Source organism: Equus przewalskii, chromosome 10 (assembly GCF_037783145.1).
Source record: "Equus przewalskii isolate Varuska chromosome 10, EquPr2, whole genome shotgun sequence".
Lineage (NCBI taxonomy): Eukaryota > Metazoa > Chordata > Mammalia > Perissodactyla > Equidae > Equus > Equus przewalskii.
In genome coordinates this window covers 44,283,054-44,295,603 of record NC_091840.1, presented here as the reverse complement: position 1 = coordinate 44,295,603, position 12,550 = coordinate 44,283,054, and the positions used below count along the sequence as shown (strand labels likewise).

The 12,550-nt window shown below is 47.6% G+C and overlaps 1 protein-coding gene across 1 annotated transcript; it reads left to right on the top strand.

The window, feature by feature from the left end:
• Nucleotides 1-7,237: 7,237 nt before the first annotated feature.
• TIMM22 (translocase of inner mitochondrial membrane 22) lies at nucleotides 7,238-12,550 on the top strand. Its single transcript, XM_008533294.2, has 4 exons — nucleotides 7,238-7,859; nucleotides 9,729-9,925; nucleotides 10,396-10,468; nucleotides 11,936-12,550. The coding sequence occupies exons 1-4, from the start codon at nucleotides 7,622-7,624 to the stop codon at nucleotides 12,010-12,012; spliced, it is 585 nt and encodes a 194-aa protein (XP_008531516.2). The 5' UTR covers nucleotides 7,238-7,621; the 3' UTR covers nucleotides 12,013-12,550.

The following is a 12,550-nucleotide window of genomic DNA, read 5'->3' as shown; positions in this document are numbered from 1 at the left end:
CTTGAGGAGGAGAGTAAGTTCTAATTTAGGTCCACTGAACCCTGTAGCCCCAAAATGCTTCCACCTGTGGGTGCACACTAAAAGCCGCACCCCCTTAGCCGAGCTTCTCGTCTGCCTTTCAAATCTGCACCCCTTACCTTGCTCGGGAGCCTGATTTGGAGATCTGATTTTCTTTTTTGCTAATTGTTCCCCTGATAGGTTCAGGCTGTCCCTTGCTTTCTGAGGCCTCCTCTACTGGGCCTTGAAATTTCAGTCCTTTCACTCCCAGTTCACAGCCCAGAGTGTTTCCTGCCAACCCCCACACTGGTGCTGCGTCCCGAGACCTCAGAGAGCCCACCTTGGACCAAAGGCTCTTCTCCTGGGTGGAGATGGAGGGATGGGAGTTTTTCCCTAAAACCCAGGTTGGCCTCAGCATCCTGAGTCCTGATGCTGCTGTCAATTCTACAAAGTCTTCTTGTCCATATGAGGCAGTGATGCCTGACCAGTGTGTTAGTGTCAGGCTCTTATTGCGCTGTCTGATCAGAGGTCTTCCTGCCAGTGTTCCTTGTAGATCAACAGCGCTCTCGAGTGACAGGTGACTCAGCTATGGCTGGCTGAAGAAATTATAACAAAAAATACAGAACTCCACTTGCCCTGCCTGTGCCAGGGCCCCAGCAAAGCTGCACTCCTGCTGGGCCGCTTCTAGAAAAGTTCATTCTCCACCCAGAGGACCTCCTGGCTTTCTCATTCGGCTGTGAAAGTAATTTCTGAACATGGAGGGCTGGCCCCATGGCCGAGTGGTTAAGCTCACACACCACACTTCGGCGGCCCAGGGTTTTGCCCATTCGGATCCTGGGTGCGGACATGGCACCGCTCATCAAGCCATGCTGAGGCGGCGTCCCACATGCCACAAATAGAAGGACCCACAACCAAAAATATACAGCTATGTTCCAGGGGGCTTTGGGGAGAAAAAGGAAAGATAAAATCTTAAAAAAAAAAAAAAAAAAAAAAAGAACATGGAAAGTTCTGGGTTTGGAGGGGGAGCTAAGTGGGAAAAGGGATCACCAATGGTTTGTGCTTAGAGGGAAAAGCAGAGAAATGAGTCTGCTTCTTTCTTGGTCTTCCACTGGGCAGACACCCCCCAAGGCCTCCCAACAAATCAAGCTTCAAGTCTGGTTCCTGCTTGGCCCTTCGTGCTGTCGCTGTGCTGCTGCAGGACCTGTGAAGCTGAGCTCCTCATTTCAGAGCTAAACAAATGACCAGAGAGGAATTGGTGACTTTTTTCACAAGAAATTAGCCCAAACCTTTGAACTCCAGCTCTTTGAGCAAGCAAAGCTTGCCTTAAGGATAGAGATGAAAGTGGCAGTGTTCCACCTTTCTCTTCGTCTCTAGCCCACTGCCACCCTTACCAAAGGACCCTGGCCCCGTTATGCACTCCAGGCTTCAGTTAGCTGAATGGTTGTTCCCCATCTCAATGGAGCTCTGAGCCGTGCGAATCTACTTTCAGTGAGAAGTAACTGTAGATAATGATGCAGACCAGTGGTTCGCAAAATGTGGTCCCCCACCAGCAGCATCAGCATCACCTGAGAAATGCAAATTTTCATGCCCACCCCGGACATTACTGAGCCAGAAACTCTGAGCCCAACAATCAACAATCTAACACTCTCTCCAGGTGCTTCTAATGCTCACTAGAGGCTGGGAACCACCATGTAGACTGATGGTGGTGGGCAGCTGCATAGACTAAGCCTTCCTAGATCCAGCAAGCCCAGCCTCCAACCAGGCCAAGACACCTTCCACCACCATGAAAATGGATAGATTTTGCTGATAAATGACCTTTACTGCATGTAGAGGGGAGTAATCTACAGTGCCTCAGAGCTTCACATGGGGAGCTTGTCCAAAGCCTGGTAGCTGCTATTAGTCAACTGCTGCCCATTAAAACCCAAGACCCTATGGCTGGAGATCCCACACCTTCTGCAGCCAACAATGCCAAGCTCTACCCTGTCTGTCACCCCACGTCACAATAAATGTCCTCTTGTGGGGAAGTGACTTCAGAGAGAAAAGCTAAGAGCTGCTCCACCCTCTCACATAAGAATGTACACCTATCTAAGAATGGACACGTGTCTCTATTTCCACCAAGCAGTGGATTCCATCTCTAAGCCCAGGGCAGGGGGTTCCAAAAGTAGGTCAACTCCAGCAAACAGTAGGAACTCATTAGGTACCACCCGCTTCTCTGGGGCCCCAGAGACCCTTAAAGTAAGGACGCTCCACTGCCTGTCACAACTTCTCAGATGATGCCACTGGGCTGTGTAATGCCCCAGGCCTCTTGCAGCCCTTGATGAAAATCGTCTTGGGCAACCTTCTGAATCTTCACTTAGAGGAGCCCTTCATCTTTTTTGACCAACATCTTCTGAGAGACCCTGGCCCAAGTCGCTGGGTGTCTGCTACAGCACTGCACCTAAAAGCAAGGAGGGTGCTTAAAAGGCCCAGCGGAGTTCCTGGGCCACATATGGTTCACACAGGGGCTCCAAAACGGTGCCAGACAAGGTGCTCCATTCAAGGAAATGAGAACCTCTCTCTTTCTAATGATCAGTTGGAACATTCAACATTTCCTGGGATTATTTCCAGCAGTTCATTCCCGGTTTTTCTGTCCTACTACCTCCAATCACTGGTTTCCTCAGAAAGGAGAAAGTGTTCTTGGTTTCCAAAGTTTGCTTGTAGTGAATGGTATGCCGGCAAATGCTGAACAACAATAACAACAAAAAAGCTCTGACTTACAGCTTTTGCCAATTTCTGTGGTGTAAATATTTGCATCAGGGCCGATTTCCAGCTACCAACACGATGTTACTGATCGCAGAGTTGAGAAGAAATGCACAGCAATACACCGTTATATAGTATTTCTATCGCACAGATACAATAGATGCAAGTAACCTCAAGAGCACAGATCATGGTAAAATGTAGTAAAGTATTTAGGAGGTGATGCGTTTTGAGTATATATTACCCTTTGTTTTTAATATAATTTAATTGTAAACTTATGTAGTTTCAAATAATGGACATGCTTAACAACCAGTTCAAAAAATTCCTGAAAATTTAATAATCAGCTCCTGTGAGTGGGCAGGAGCTGGCCCCAGCACCCCACTTCCGGTAACAGACTCTCTTGAGATCCATGGCTGGGACAAGGTTGATGAGTGAGGCATTCACCTCAGGTACAAAATTTCAGGGGGTGCCAAAAATCTCAATAACCAAGATAAATAATATTTTGATGCCATATTTTTTTTAAATCAAAATTACAGAGGAAAAAATCCACAATGAACAAAATATCAACATTTTAAATAAATAGAGGATTAGTGGGAGCTGTGAGGCTGTGAGCCTGGAGCTGCAGGGGTGGGGGCTGGGGGCTCTGTCTCCATCAGGTGAAGACACCTGTCTAATGCAGAAAAAAGAATTCAACCTGGAGTCCTGAAGGATCTCCCTGAAGTTCCCGGGCAATCCTGGGTCCTGATCTTACCAAGATTTGGCGGTTCAGCTCCTCCTCAGATTCTGTGAGTCACCCGCTATGCTTCCATAAATCCCCCTTTTTGTGGGATCTGGCCAGAGCTGCTTTCTGTTGCTTACAACCAAAATAATATTTACTCTGTGGTTTAGGAAATTCTGATTAGCGATCAGGGGAAGCTCCTTTCTATTTGCTAGGCCATAAATTATTTAGTTGGTTCCTTTTTGCTTGTTATCTCAGAGATTTAGAACCTCAAAAGATAAAGATCAGCAAGGAAGGAATTTCAAAAGTCTCTTAATTTTCTGCCCTCAGTAACAGAGTAATATTTATTAACAATCAAATTAGCTATACTGCTTTTTCAGCCTTCCTCTAGAAAAGTTTATTTTATTCCTTTTGCTTCAAGAGTCCAAACAGTAGAGAACTCGCCCTGGCCCTCTTAGAGGGGTGGACAAAAGAGATTCTACACTGGACACGATTTGACCACTGCTTCCAAGAAGTGGAGTGACTTAATTTCCTTTTTAAAACCCAAATGATTAGATAGAAATAGTTTCCAACATAAATGACTTCCAATCACATCTTTATTTGAGGCACTGAAAAGTATTATTATACAAGTAAATAGCTAGTGTAATATCTTAGGATACAGAGAAAAAGATGTAAACTTTGCAAAAACTCTTTGTGCTTTTGATCCCTTGCTTTCTTGTAACTCTCATGGGTCTTTTTCTTTAGAAAGACAAGGCCAAGGCCATGTGGAATGATGCTCTTGAAATACTGGTGACAATTTGCCAAGCCCATCCCTTCACAGTTGAAGGAACAACAGCCATATGGCAAATGATTGAGAGGCTTGACTTGCAAGTACACATTTGTCCCAATGGGCTGCTGGCATTCCACGGTAGCTCTCCAATGTTGACCAGTTACTTTGCATCCCAAAGTTTATAATAATTCAGATGGTGCATCTTTTCCCAAACACTTCAAGTTTACCAGTCAAAGCTTCTGGCAGAAATCCAGAGGACCAACAGGAGTGGAAATGAGTTTAACCTTGGATCCTCTGCTTGGAAAAATTGGCTGCTCTTTGCCTCACCTGCTGCTGACCCAAGAGATGTTGGATAGACATCTTTGAGGGATCCAGGGCTATCCAGGAGGGACCTTTGGGGAGACAGAGATAGGTGGTATGGCGGTATCTCTGCCCAGGTGTGGTGTCTGGCCCCTCATTCCTTCCCAACCAGCAACTCTGGCTACCCAGGTCTGCAGGGCTTCAGGTGGCCCTGTGTTAAAACTAACATCTTGTTTTATGTGACCACATGTGACAGGTGGTGCGTGGATTGTCCCAACTCTAGATTCCTAAACATCCTTGGATTTCGCCTCCAATTTACACTCCTCACATGAACACAAAGCCGTCCTGGTGATGCTGGTGGATGTTGTCGTCTTCTTGGGGTACTTCAGCTCCTGCTCAGCCCAGTCACAGCCACTTATTAATATCTTCTCCTTCCATGAGTTTCTCAGCTCCCATATTTCCATCCTCAGCTTCTAGTTATCCTCTGGTTTTGGGGGACGCTGATCAAAGCCTTTTAAATACAAAGTCACTTGTCCAGCACCCACTATCCACAGTGAATCACTTGGCTACTCAGAGTATCTACGTGGCCATGCCTCCTACCAGCGACAGGACTATTCAGACCACTCACTGTTACCAGTTCACATATAACTCAAAGCCACATATGACACACTACACTTCTCAACTTGGACCTCCTCATTCCACCCCAACTTGTGCTACTTCTTTTACTCCTGGGCTCCAGTGACCTGCTGAGAGAACTACAGGCCAGCCAGGGGCTCCTGGGTACCTGATAAGACATAATCAGGCTCTACTCCAGTTCAGCACCTACCCATCTGTGCCACTACCTGGAGTCCTTTAAGTGATGGCTCATCGACTCAGAGTCCTCCAACTCTTCCTACAACCCTCCCTGTGACTCTAACTCATCTTTAACTGTCCCCTGTTCTCTCTGACCCACTGAGATGCTGCCCAAACCCTGTATCCTTGTGGCCAGAACAGACAACCTGGGGAGAACCAAACAGTAACATGAGAGCTGCTGGACTCCCCATGATGCCATGGCCAGATAAAGTCCCTAGACTACTCATGCAGGTTCAGCCCAGGGAAACAGACATGGGAAACCACTTATCACTTTCGGAATATGCTTGAAGAGGTTCAAGTTTTCCATCAGGTGAAACCTGTTCCACCTGTGGAAGGCAATAGGCCAGGGTGGGATGGGGGTGGGGCTGATACCAGATTAGTGTCTGTAGCTGTTCTTTCTCCATTTATAATCCAGGCCAAGGATGTTCCATAAAAGCCTCCCTCCCTCACGTACCATGGCCACAGGGAATTTCTCCATGTGCTGACTCAGATCTTACCTGAACTGTGAGGCAGACCCTTCCTTTGGGGTTTGATTATTGCTCTCTAACTAGGCCCATGGATGAGCTGTTTAGATCATTCCTTGCCTTCCAAGACCAACTTGCCTGGGATGTTCCTGTCCCAGTTTCTCTCAGTTCCAACCTTGGCTCTTAAGACCTCAGCATGAATCAGAGCCCTGGACCCCTCATTCCTCTGGAAGGAAAGGGTAGTTGGCAGGGTGTGTTGAGTTAGAGGCGCCTATGGAAAATGTCTGGTTCTTGTGCTTATGAGAAAGGTCTAAGCTGGGGATAAAGATTTGGGGGTCACTAATGCTTATGGGTAGTAGTAGAAGCCACAAACGTGGATGAGTTGCTCAGGTAGTGTGAGCTGCATGAGAAGGGAATAAAGGATGAAACCCAGAGAGGACCAACAGGAAAGGGTCAGGCAGAGGTGCCTGCCAAGAAGACTGAGCAACTGGAGAGGCTGTAGCAAAACTGGGAGAGAAGGGCTCCACCAAAACTGTGAAGACACTTCAAAGAAGCAAGGAGGAGTCACCATGTCAAATGCAGCTGAGAAGTCTGTTCAAATGAGGTCCCAATTAGATTCAGCAACTGGGAAGTCACTGGGGACCCTCAGACTGGCTCACTCCATGGCCTGGGGGGAGCAGAAGCAGGGTGAATCACACACTGTCTATGCTCAGCAGCACAGAGAACTCTGGGTACCAAAGAAGCATCTCTGCCTTTGTTGACTGGATACCCTCCACCTCCTTCTGTTGCCATTTATGTTTCTCTTAGCTGCAACACCCAAATACAATGCTAGTCTGGATCAAAACAGTGGTTTGGGATCTCTTTCTTTTTTTAACCATAAAAATTACTGCAAAAGCTTTTCTGGGTTCATATATAGTACTAGCTCACCGTTTACCTTCAGGTTCTGCGTTTGCAAATTGGTAAGCACTTTAGTTGGTTCAACATAATATAAATTTGGTTTTCCATGGCAATGTTAGTCCCATATCACTACTTCCATTGACAACAACCGGCTGGAGTGCGCGGCAGCCTCAGCCTCCCTCGCACTCTCCATCCGGCCACAGTCACCTCCACTTCCTATAACCTTTCCTGATTTTTCTTCCGCTTGGTTAGCTTCACTCATTTCTTGGCCTCCCCTCTCTCCTCAAAGGTTTAATTACTGAACAAAACATGCATCTCATACATTTATGTCAGACCTTCAAGTTTATTTACAAAGCACCTTTCATCATTTACATCTCACACCATCTGCAAGGAATTACTAGGCTGGAGGCGCAGTGGCGAAGGGCCTGCGCCCCCTGCCGGCGTCCTGGTGCACTGCAGCCTCGCGGGTGCGCTGCGGCTCCACACCCACCGGTCCGCAGCTCCAGAGGAAGCCGAGATGCGAGTGCCCACGCAAGGCTTCCTGGGAAATGTCTTGAGTGTACGTGTTAGAACTACAAATCCCGGTAGGCACCGCGCTGCAGCCCCGATGATAGGGCGCTTTCTGGTGAATCTGAATCTTGTTTGTCAGGGCCACTGGGAATTGCTACACAAGCCTGATTCAGTATTCACAAGAGGCTTCTGGGGAACGTGATAGCTCTTCCGTCGGGTGCGCACGAACGGACTTTGCTTCTGCAACTTCCTCGTACTTGCTCGACGTGGCGAATCTGCCACTGCGGTACAGTGGCTAGGCTCGCAAGGCCCTAACGTGAAGCGTGTGGAATCAGCTGTGGGAAAAGGAACGCGGGGGTTTCTTGGGCGGCTGTCGTCATGGCGGCGACTGCCCCCAGTGCCGGGGGCTCCGCGCCTGAGGCGGCGGGGTCCGCCGAAGCTCCGCTGCAGTACAGCCTTCTTCTGCAACACCTGGTGGGTGACAAGCGTCAGCCCCGGCTCCTGGAGCCTGGTAGCCTGGGCGGGATCCCGAGTCCAGCCAAGAGCGAGGAGCAGAAGATGATCGAGAGAGCGATGGAAAGCTGCGCCTTCAAGGCCGCGCTGGCCTGCGTGGGCGGTGAGGCGGGGCGAGGGGGCGCGGGGGAGGCTGAGGGCTGGGGGGCAGCGGGGCCTCCGCCGAGAAGGCCACGTGGTGGGAGGCGAGGGGCCTGTGGGCCTCGACCTTGACCCCGCCCCCGCCTCGTCCAGGGAGCTCGAGCGGCGCCCCTCTGCTCCGTCGGGTTAGCTTTCGCCCCTGGAAATTGCTCCGAGAATCGGTACTGGGGGTCGGGGCCTGGAGGTTGTAAAATGGCTGACTTCATTCATTCATTCATTCGTCTGTTCACTTTTAAGTAATCATTTTTTTCAACAAATTGTTTCTGAGCGACTATCACGTGCCAGGCTGTGGAGAGACAAGAGCCTTGTTCTCGTGGAGCTTTTTTGTGTGTAGAGAAAGGAGAGTGTTGCGAAGGAGTCTGCCTGGCAGAGGAGAGCTGCAGACGGGGAGTAGCAGGTGCAGAGGCCCGGCAGGAGCTGGCTTCAGGGTTAGAAAACAGGCCAGTGTGACCAGACAGCGGTGAACAAGGACGAGAGAAGTCTGGACTTGGCTTTTTTTTTTTTAAACCCTTTTGAGAATTTGAGAATGTAGCGTACCGTTGTGCAGGGTAAAGAGGTTGACCACATTTGCAGATGGATTTAAATCTCATTGAGGGTGAAAGACATTTAAGAAACAAATAGAATGAGAGTGCCATTGAGAAGTGTAGTAGAAAGAAGAGCTTTTTTGGTTTGGGGACGGCCACAAGAAGAGGTGAGGCCAGAGCTGTACCCTGAAGGGTGGAAAGAGTGGAGGTAGACAAGGAGGAAGAGAAATGTCATTTCAAGTTGGCGGTGGAGGTGGGGTTTGAGCTTTTCGCCTGTGGGCATTAGGGCAGTATTTGATGGTTTTTTAGGAGAGTAGTAAGTGGTAATGAGCGTGACGACTCAGGATGGAGTCAGGTGAAGGAAAAAAAAGTCTGTGGATAGGGAGACATATAGGAAATTTGCTAGACTGAAGCTCTGTGAGGCAAGGACTGGATCTTTGTTCATCAGTGTACCTGATCCTAAGAAGGCATTTACGTGTTTGTTGAAATGATGGCTGAGTCTTTGCAGTGCTCCAGGGTGGAAGTGATAAAGGCCCTAGGCTGGGATGATAGTTGTGGACATAGACAGGGTTGCAGGAGGAAGCAAAGAAACCGTCAGAAATGCCCCTGGTTTTGGAGGTTTGGAGGTGGGATGACTGGAAAGAAGGAGCCATAAGCAAGAAAGTCAGGGTGGAAGGTGCCTGTGATTTCATGGAACATACATTGACCTTGAAGTGGTGAGAGAAATCCACACGGAAATGTCCAGCAGGCTCAGCAAGGTCAGATGTGGACAGCCGTGTGGGGTTTGCCATTGGTAGCTTTGTGACCTTGGGGAAGTTACTTAACCTGAAAGAGGCTGAGTTTCTTCAGCTACAAGAGGTGAGGATAATAGTGTCTACCTCACAGGATTATTGTGAAGAATCAACGAGGCCGTGACTATAAAGTGTCAGAGCAATTGGCACATCGTACTTGCTAAATGACTATTATGAATGTCACCATTGTCGAAGTGATTTGCAAAGTTGATAGCTGAACTTGAGGGGGACTGCTTACATATGAGGGTGAAGAGAGAGAACACAGAGTTAAAGACTGAATCTTGAGGAATGTTGGAAAATGAAAGGAGGAAGAACTCCAAGGCGAGACAGAAGAGGGTGTCACCAAGATAGATCCTAGATTGTGTAATGTGGAAACCAGGCAAGTGCAGAGTTGGAGTGGCAGGGGGCGGTGTCTTCTTTACTGGTGGCCCCCAAAAGGTGCTATTCGAGTGTGACCCCACTGCAGTAATCCAGAAGACATGCCGAAGAAGTCGTCGTCTCTGTGTTTGTTTTTAGGATTTGTCTTGGGAGGTGCGTTTGGGGTGTTCACCGCCGGCATTGATACCAACGTGGGCTTTGACCCCAAGGATCCTTACCGGACACCCACGGCAAGAGAAGTTCTGAAAGACATGGGCCAGAGAGGAATGTCCTACGCCAAAAATTTTGCCATCGTGGGCGCCATGTTTTCTTGCACTGAGTGTTTGGTAGAGTCTGTAAGTGTCTCTGTCTCCTGAGAAAGCCTTGCCTGCTACCATCTAAAGAGAAGTGCTTTCAGTGTTATTAGAAAGCAGATCGGAACCGCCGATACTTGCTAGAGTGACTTTCCATTAGATGGTCCCTAATGTAAACTTTTTGTGTGTTTGTGATTTGGGCTTGCATTGTTTTTTACTTCTTTTTGTAGCTAGAAGTTGGTTAATGATTTTAAACCTGAGACTTATTGGGGAATCAGAGGAGCTTTTGACTAACTTCTCAAATGCTGCGCTTGGTTTCAGCGCTCTGGTGCCACCTGCAGGAAGCATTTATGACCACATTCAAATTTTAAGAACTGTCCTTTGAAAGAGAAAAAGATTACGTTTCCTTTGGGGTGGCACTGAATTAGCCAGCTAGAACCCCTGTGTTTCTTCCCTTCATCGCCTTGTCTGGCTTGTTTCTTTGGCTCTAAACTGCACTTCTCCACCCATAGTACCGGGGAAAATCAGATTGGAAGAACAGTGTCATTAGCGGCTGCATCACTGGAGGCGCTATTGGTTTCAGAGGTTAGTAAACAACTCTCGAATGGTTTTCTTTGTGGCCTGGGACAACGTGCTGAAGTTGACATTTCCAAACATGTGAGTGTGCCAAGGCCAGCCTGAGGCGTTATGTGAACACTTGATACTCTTCCCTTCTGAATCATGTTTGCTTCTGTGTTAACTCAATTTTGGGAAGTTTTGGTATCTAGATCAGGGTTTCTCATCCTTGGCACTTTTGACATTTTGGACAGATGAATCTTTGCTGGGGAAGAGGGGACTGTCTTGTGCCTTGTAGGATGTTTAGCAGCATCCCTGGCCTTTACCCACTAGATGCTAGTAGCACCCCTTAGTTGTGACAACTAAAAGTGTCTCCAGAAATTTCCAAGTGTCCCCTGGGTGGCAAAATTGCTCCCACTGAACATATGAGGGTGAAGAGAGAGAACACAGAGTTAAGAGACCCACTGACAGATCTAGGTCTGTCTTAGAAATAAGAGCAGCCTGCATATTGAATATATGGGAAAGACTGCCTCACAATAAGTAATTCCTGGAATGTGTTGATGCTCAGGGTATCACGGAAGCATAGCTAGGTTGCATGCAGCCCTGGGAAGCCCATTTGTCCACGTATCAGGCTCTACTGAGCTTTCAGCTCCATGCATTGCAAGTATTAAGAGATTTTTGTTAATAATATTATAAACTGTCAGTTTTAATTTTGTGTATGTTAGTGTGGTAATGTCTTTCTGCAGTTGAAGATTCTTAGATTTCTACCCATTGAAAGCCAAATATAGATATTCTAGAAATGTTGGATTATCACCTGTAAATAACAAAGAAAGAAACCAGTTCCCTGCCACTTCTCCCTGTTGACGTGTCCATCGAGAGTGTTGCAGGGTGTCAGTGATATGACTTTCCTGACAGTGTCTGTTGCTGGGCCACTTGCCATCTGCTGTGCCCTAACTCACCCAAAGCAGGAAGCCTGTTGTCTCATTTTGTGAGATGCAGGATGATTTGCTGTCATTAAAACCTGCCTTTGCCCCTCAAACAGCCATTTATGATTTATAGAGTAACTTCTGCTTTGGTCTGCCCATCGCTCAGCTTCGTCAGGGCCTTTGAGAAGCTCATCTCCCTCTGGGACTGCTTTGATCACCTTCCCAGGAATGTATTCCGTAAACAAATCAGAGTAACAGGCCATATGCTTTCACTTGATTCCAAGGGCTGGTTCTCTTAACAGTTTCCTGCCTCTAAGGGGCTATTTTCATGAGACTGGAAATATTAATTCTTTGGAATGAGAAAAGTTAAATGAATGTACAGTTAGATAAAGCGCAGTGAATTAAATTGTATACACAGCTTCGTTGAAGTCTTAACAGATCTCTGGTAGGTTGAATGGCTTAGGATGCTTAAGCTGGTTTCTTTGCATCTGTGGGTATGCAAACTTTTTGTGACTGCTGCCTGACCCAGCATCTGTCATCACAGGTAATGTCATTTCTGTTTGCTTTACAGCTGGCTTAAAGGCTGGGGTCATTGGTTGTGGAGGTTTTGCTGCTTTCTCTGCTGCAATTGATTATTACCTCCGGTGAGAGTAATTGCCTCTGGGGAAGGACAACGCCAGCCCAGGATCAGAGCTCTGCTGTGGAGGGCAGTTTCTGCACCATTCCAGGGCGCTTGCTTCAGAGACTGAAGATACTTGTTTTCCCTCATATAGTTGGTGTCATGAGGGACCTGCCTGGCTGCTGTCTGTCTGCATCCTCTGAGCAGCTGCACTCTCTGCTCCTGGACTCCTGCCAGGCTGTGCAGGGGATGTGCCATGCCAGCCTCTCTCTTTTGGACAGACCAGGAGACAGTGTGTTGACTTACATGAGGAATTAAGCTCCACAAAACTTCAGTCCTGACCACAACTGGCCCTCTGGTTGTTTGGTGCTGTGGGAACAGAGGTGACTTTACATATCCCCAGGAAGTACCCAGGAAGCTGTCCTACCTTGGAACTCCATGCAGTCATCCGTCTGGCACATTAGGGCAGGGGAAAGTAAATTTATGCCATCTGACCAATTGTGTCATCATCTTTAGTGTTTCTGATTTCCTTGTTAAAAATATATATATTTATATTACAGTTTAAAA

What these genes read in the sequence shown, in the direction of transcription:
- TIMM22 (XM_008533294.2), top strand. Translation starts at nt 7,622, where the DNA reads ATGGCGGCGACTGCCCCCAGTGCCGGGGGCTCCGCGCCTGAGGCGGCG. An exon ending in CTGAGTGTTTGGTAGAGTCT is followed by an intron (nt 9,926 to 10,395) that starts GTAAGTGTCTCT and finishes CTCCACCCATAG; the next exon opens with TACCGGGGAAAATCAGATTG. An exon ending in AGGCGCTATTGGTTTCAGAG is followed by an intron (nt 10,469 to 11,935) that starts GTTAGTAAACAA and finishes TTTGCTTTACAG; the next exon opens with CTGGCTTAAAGGCTGGGGTC.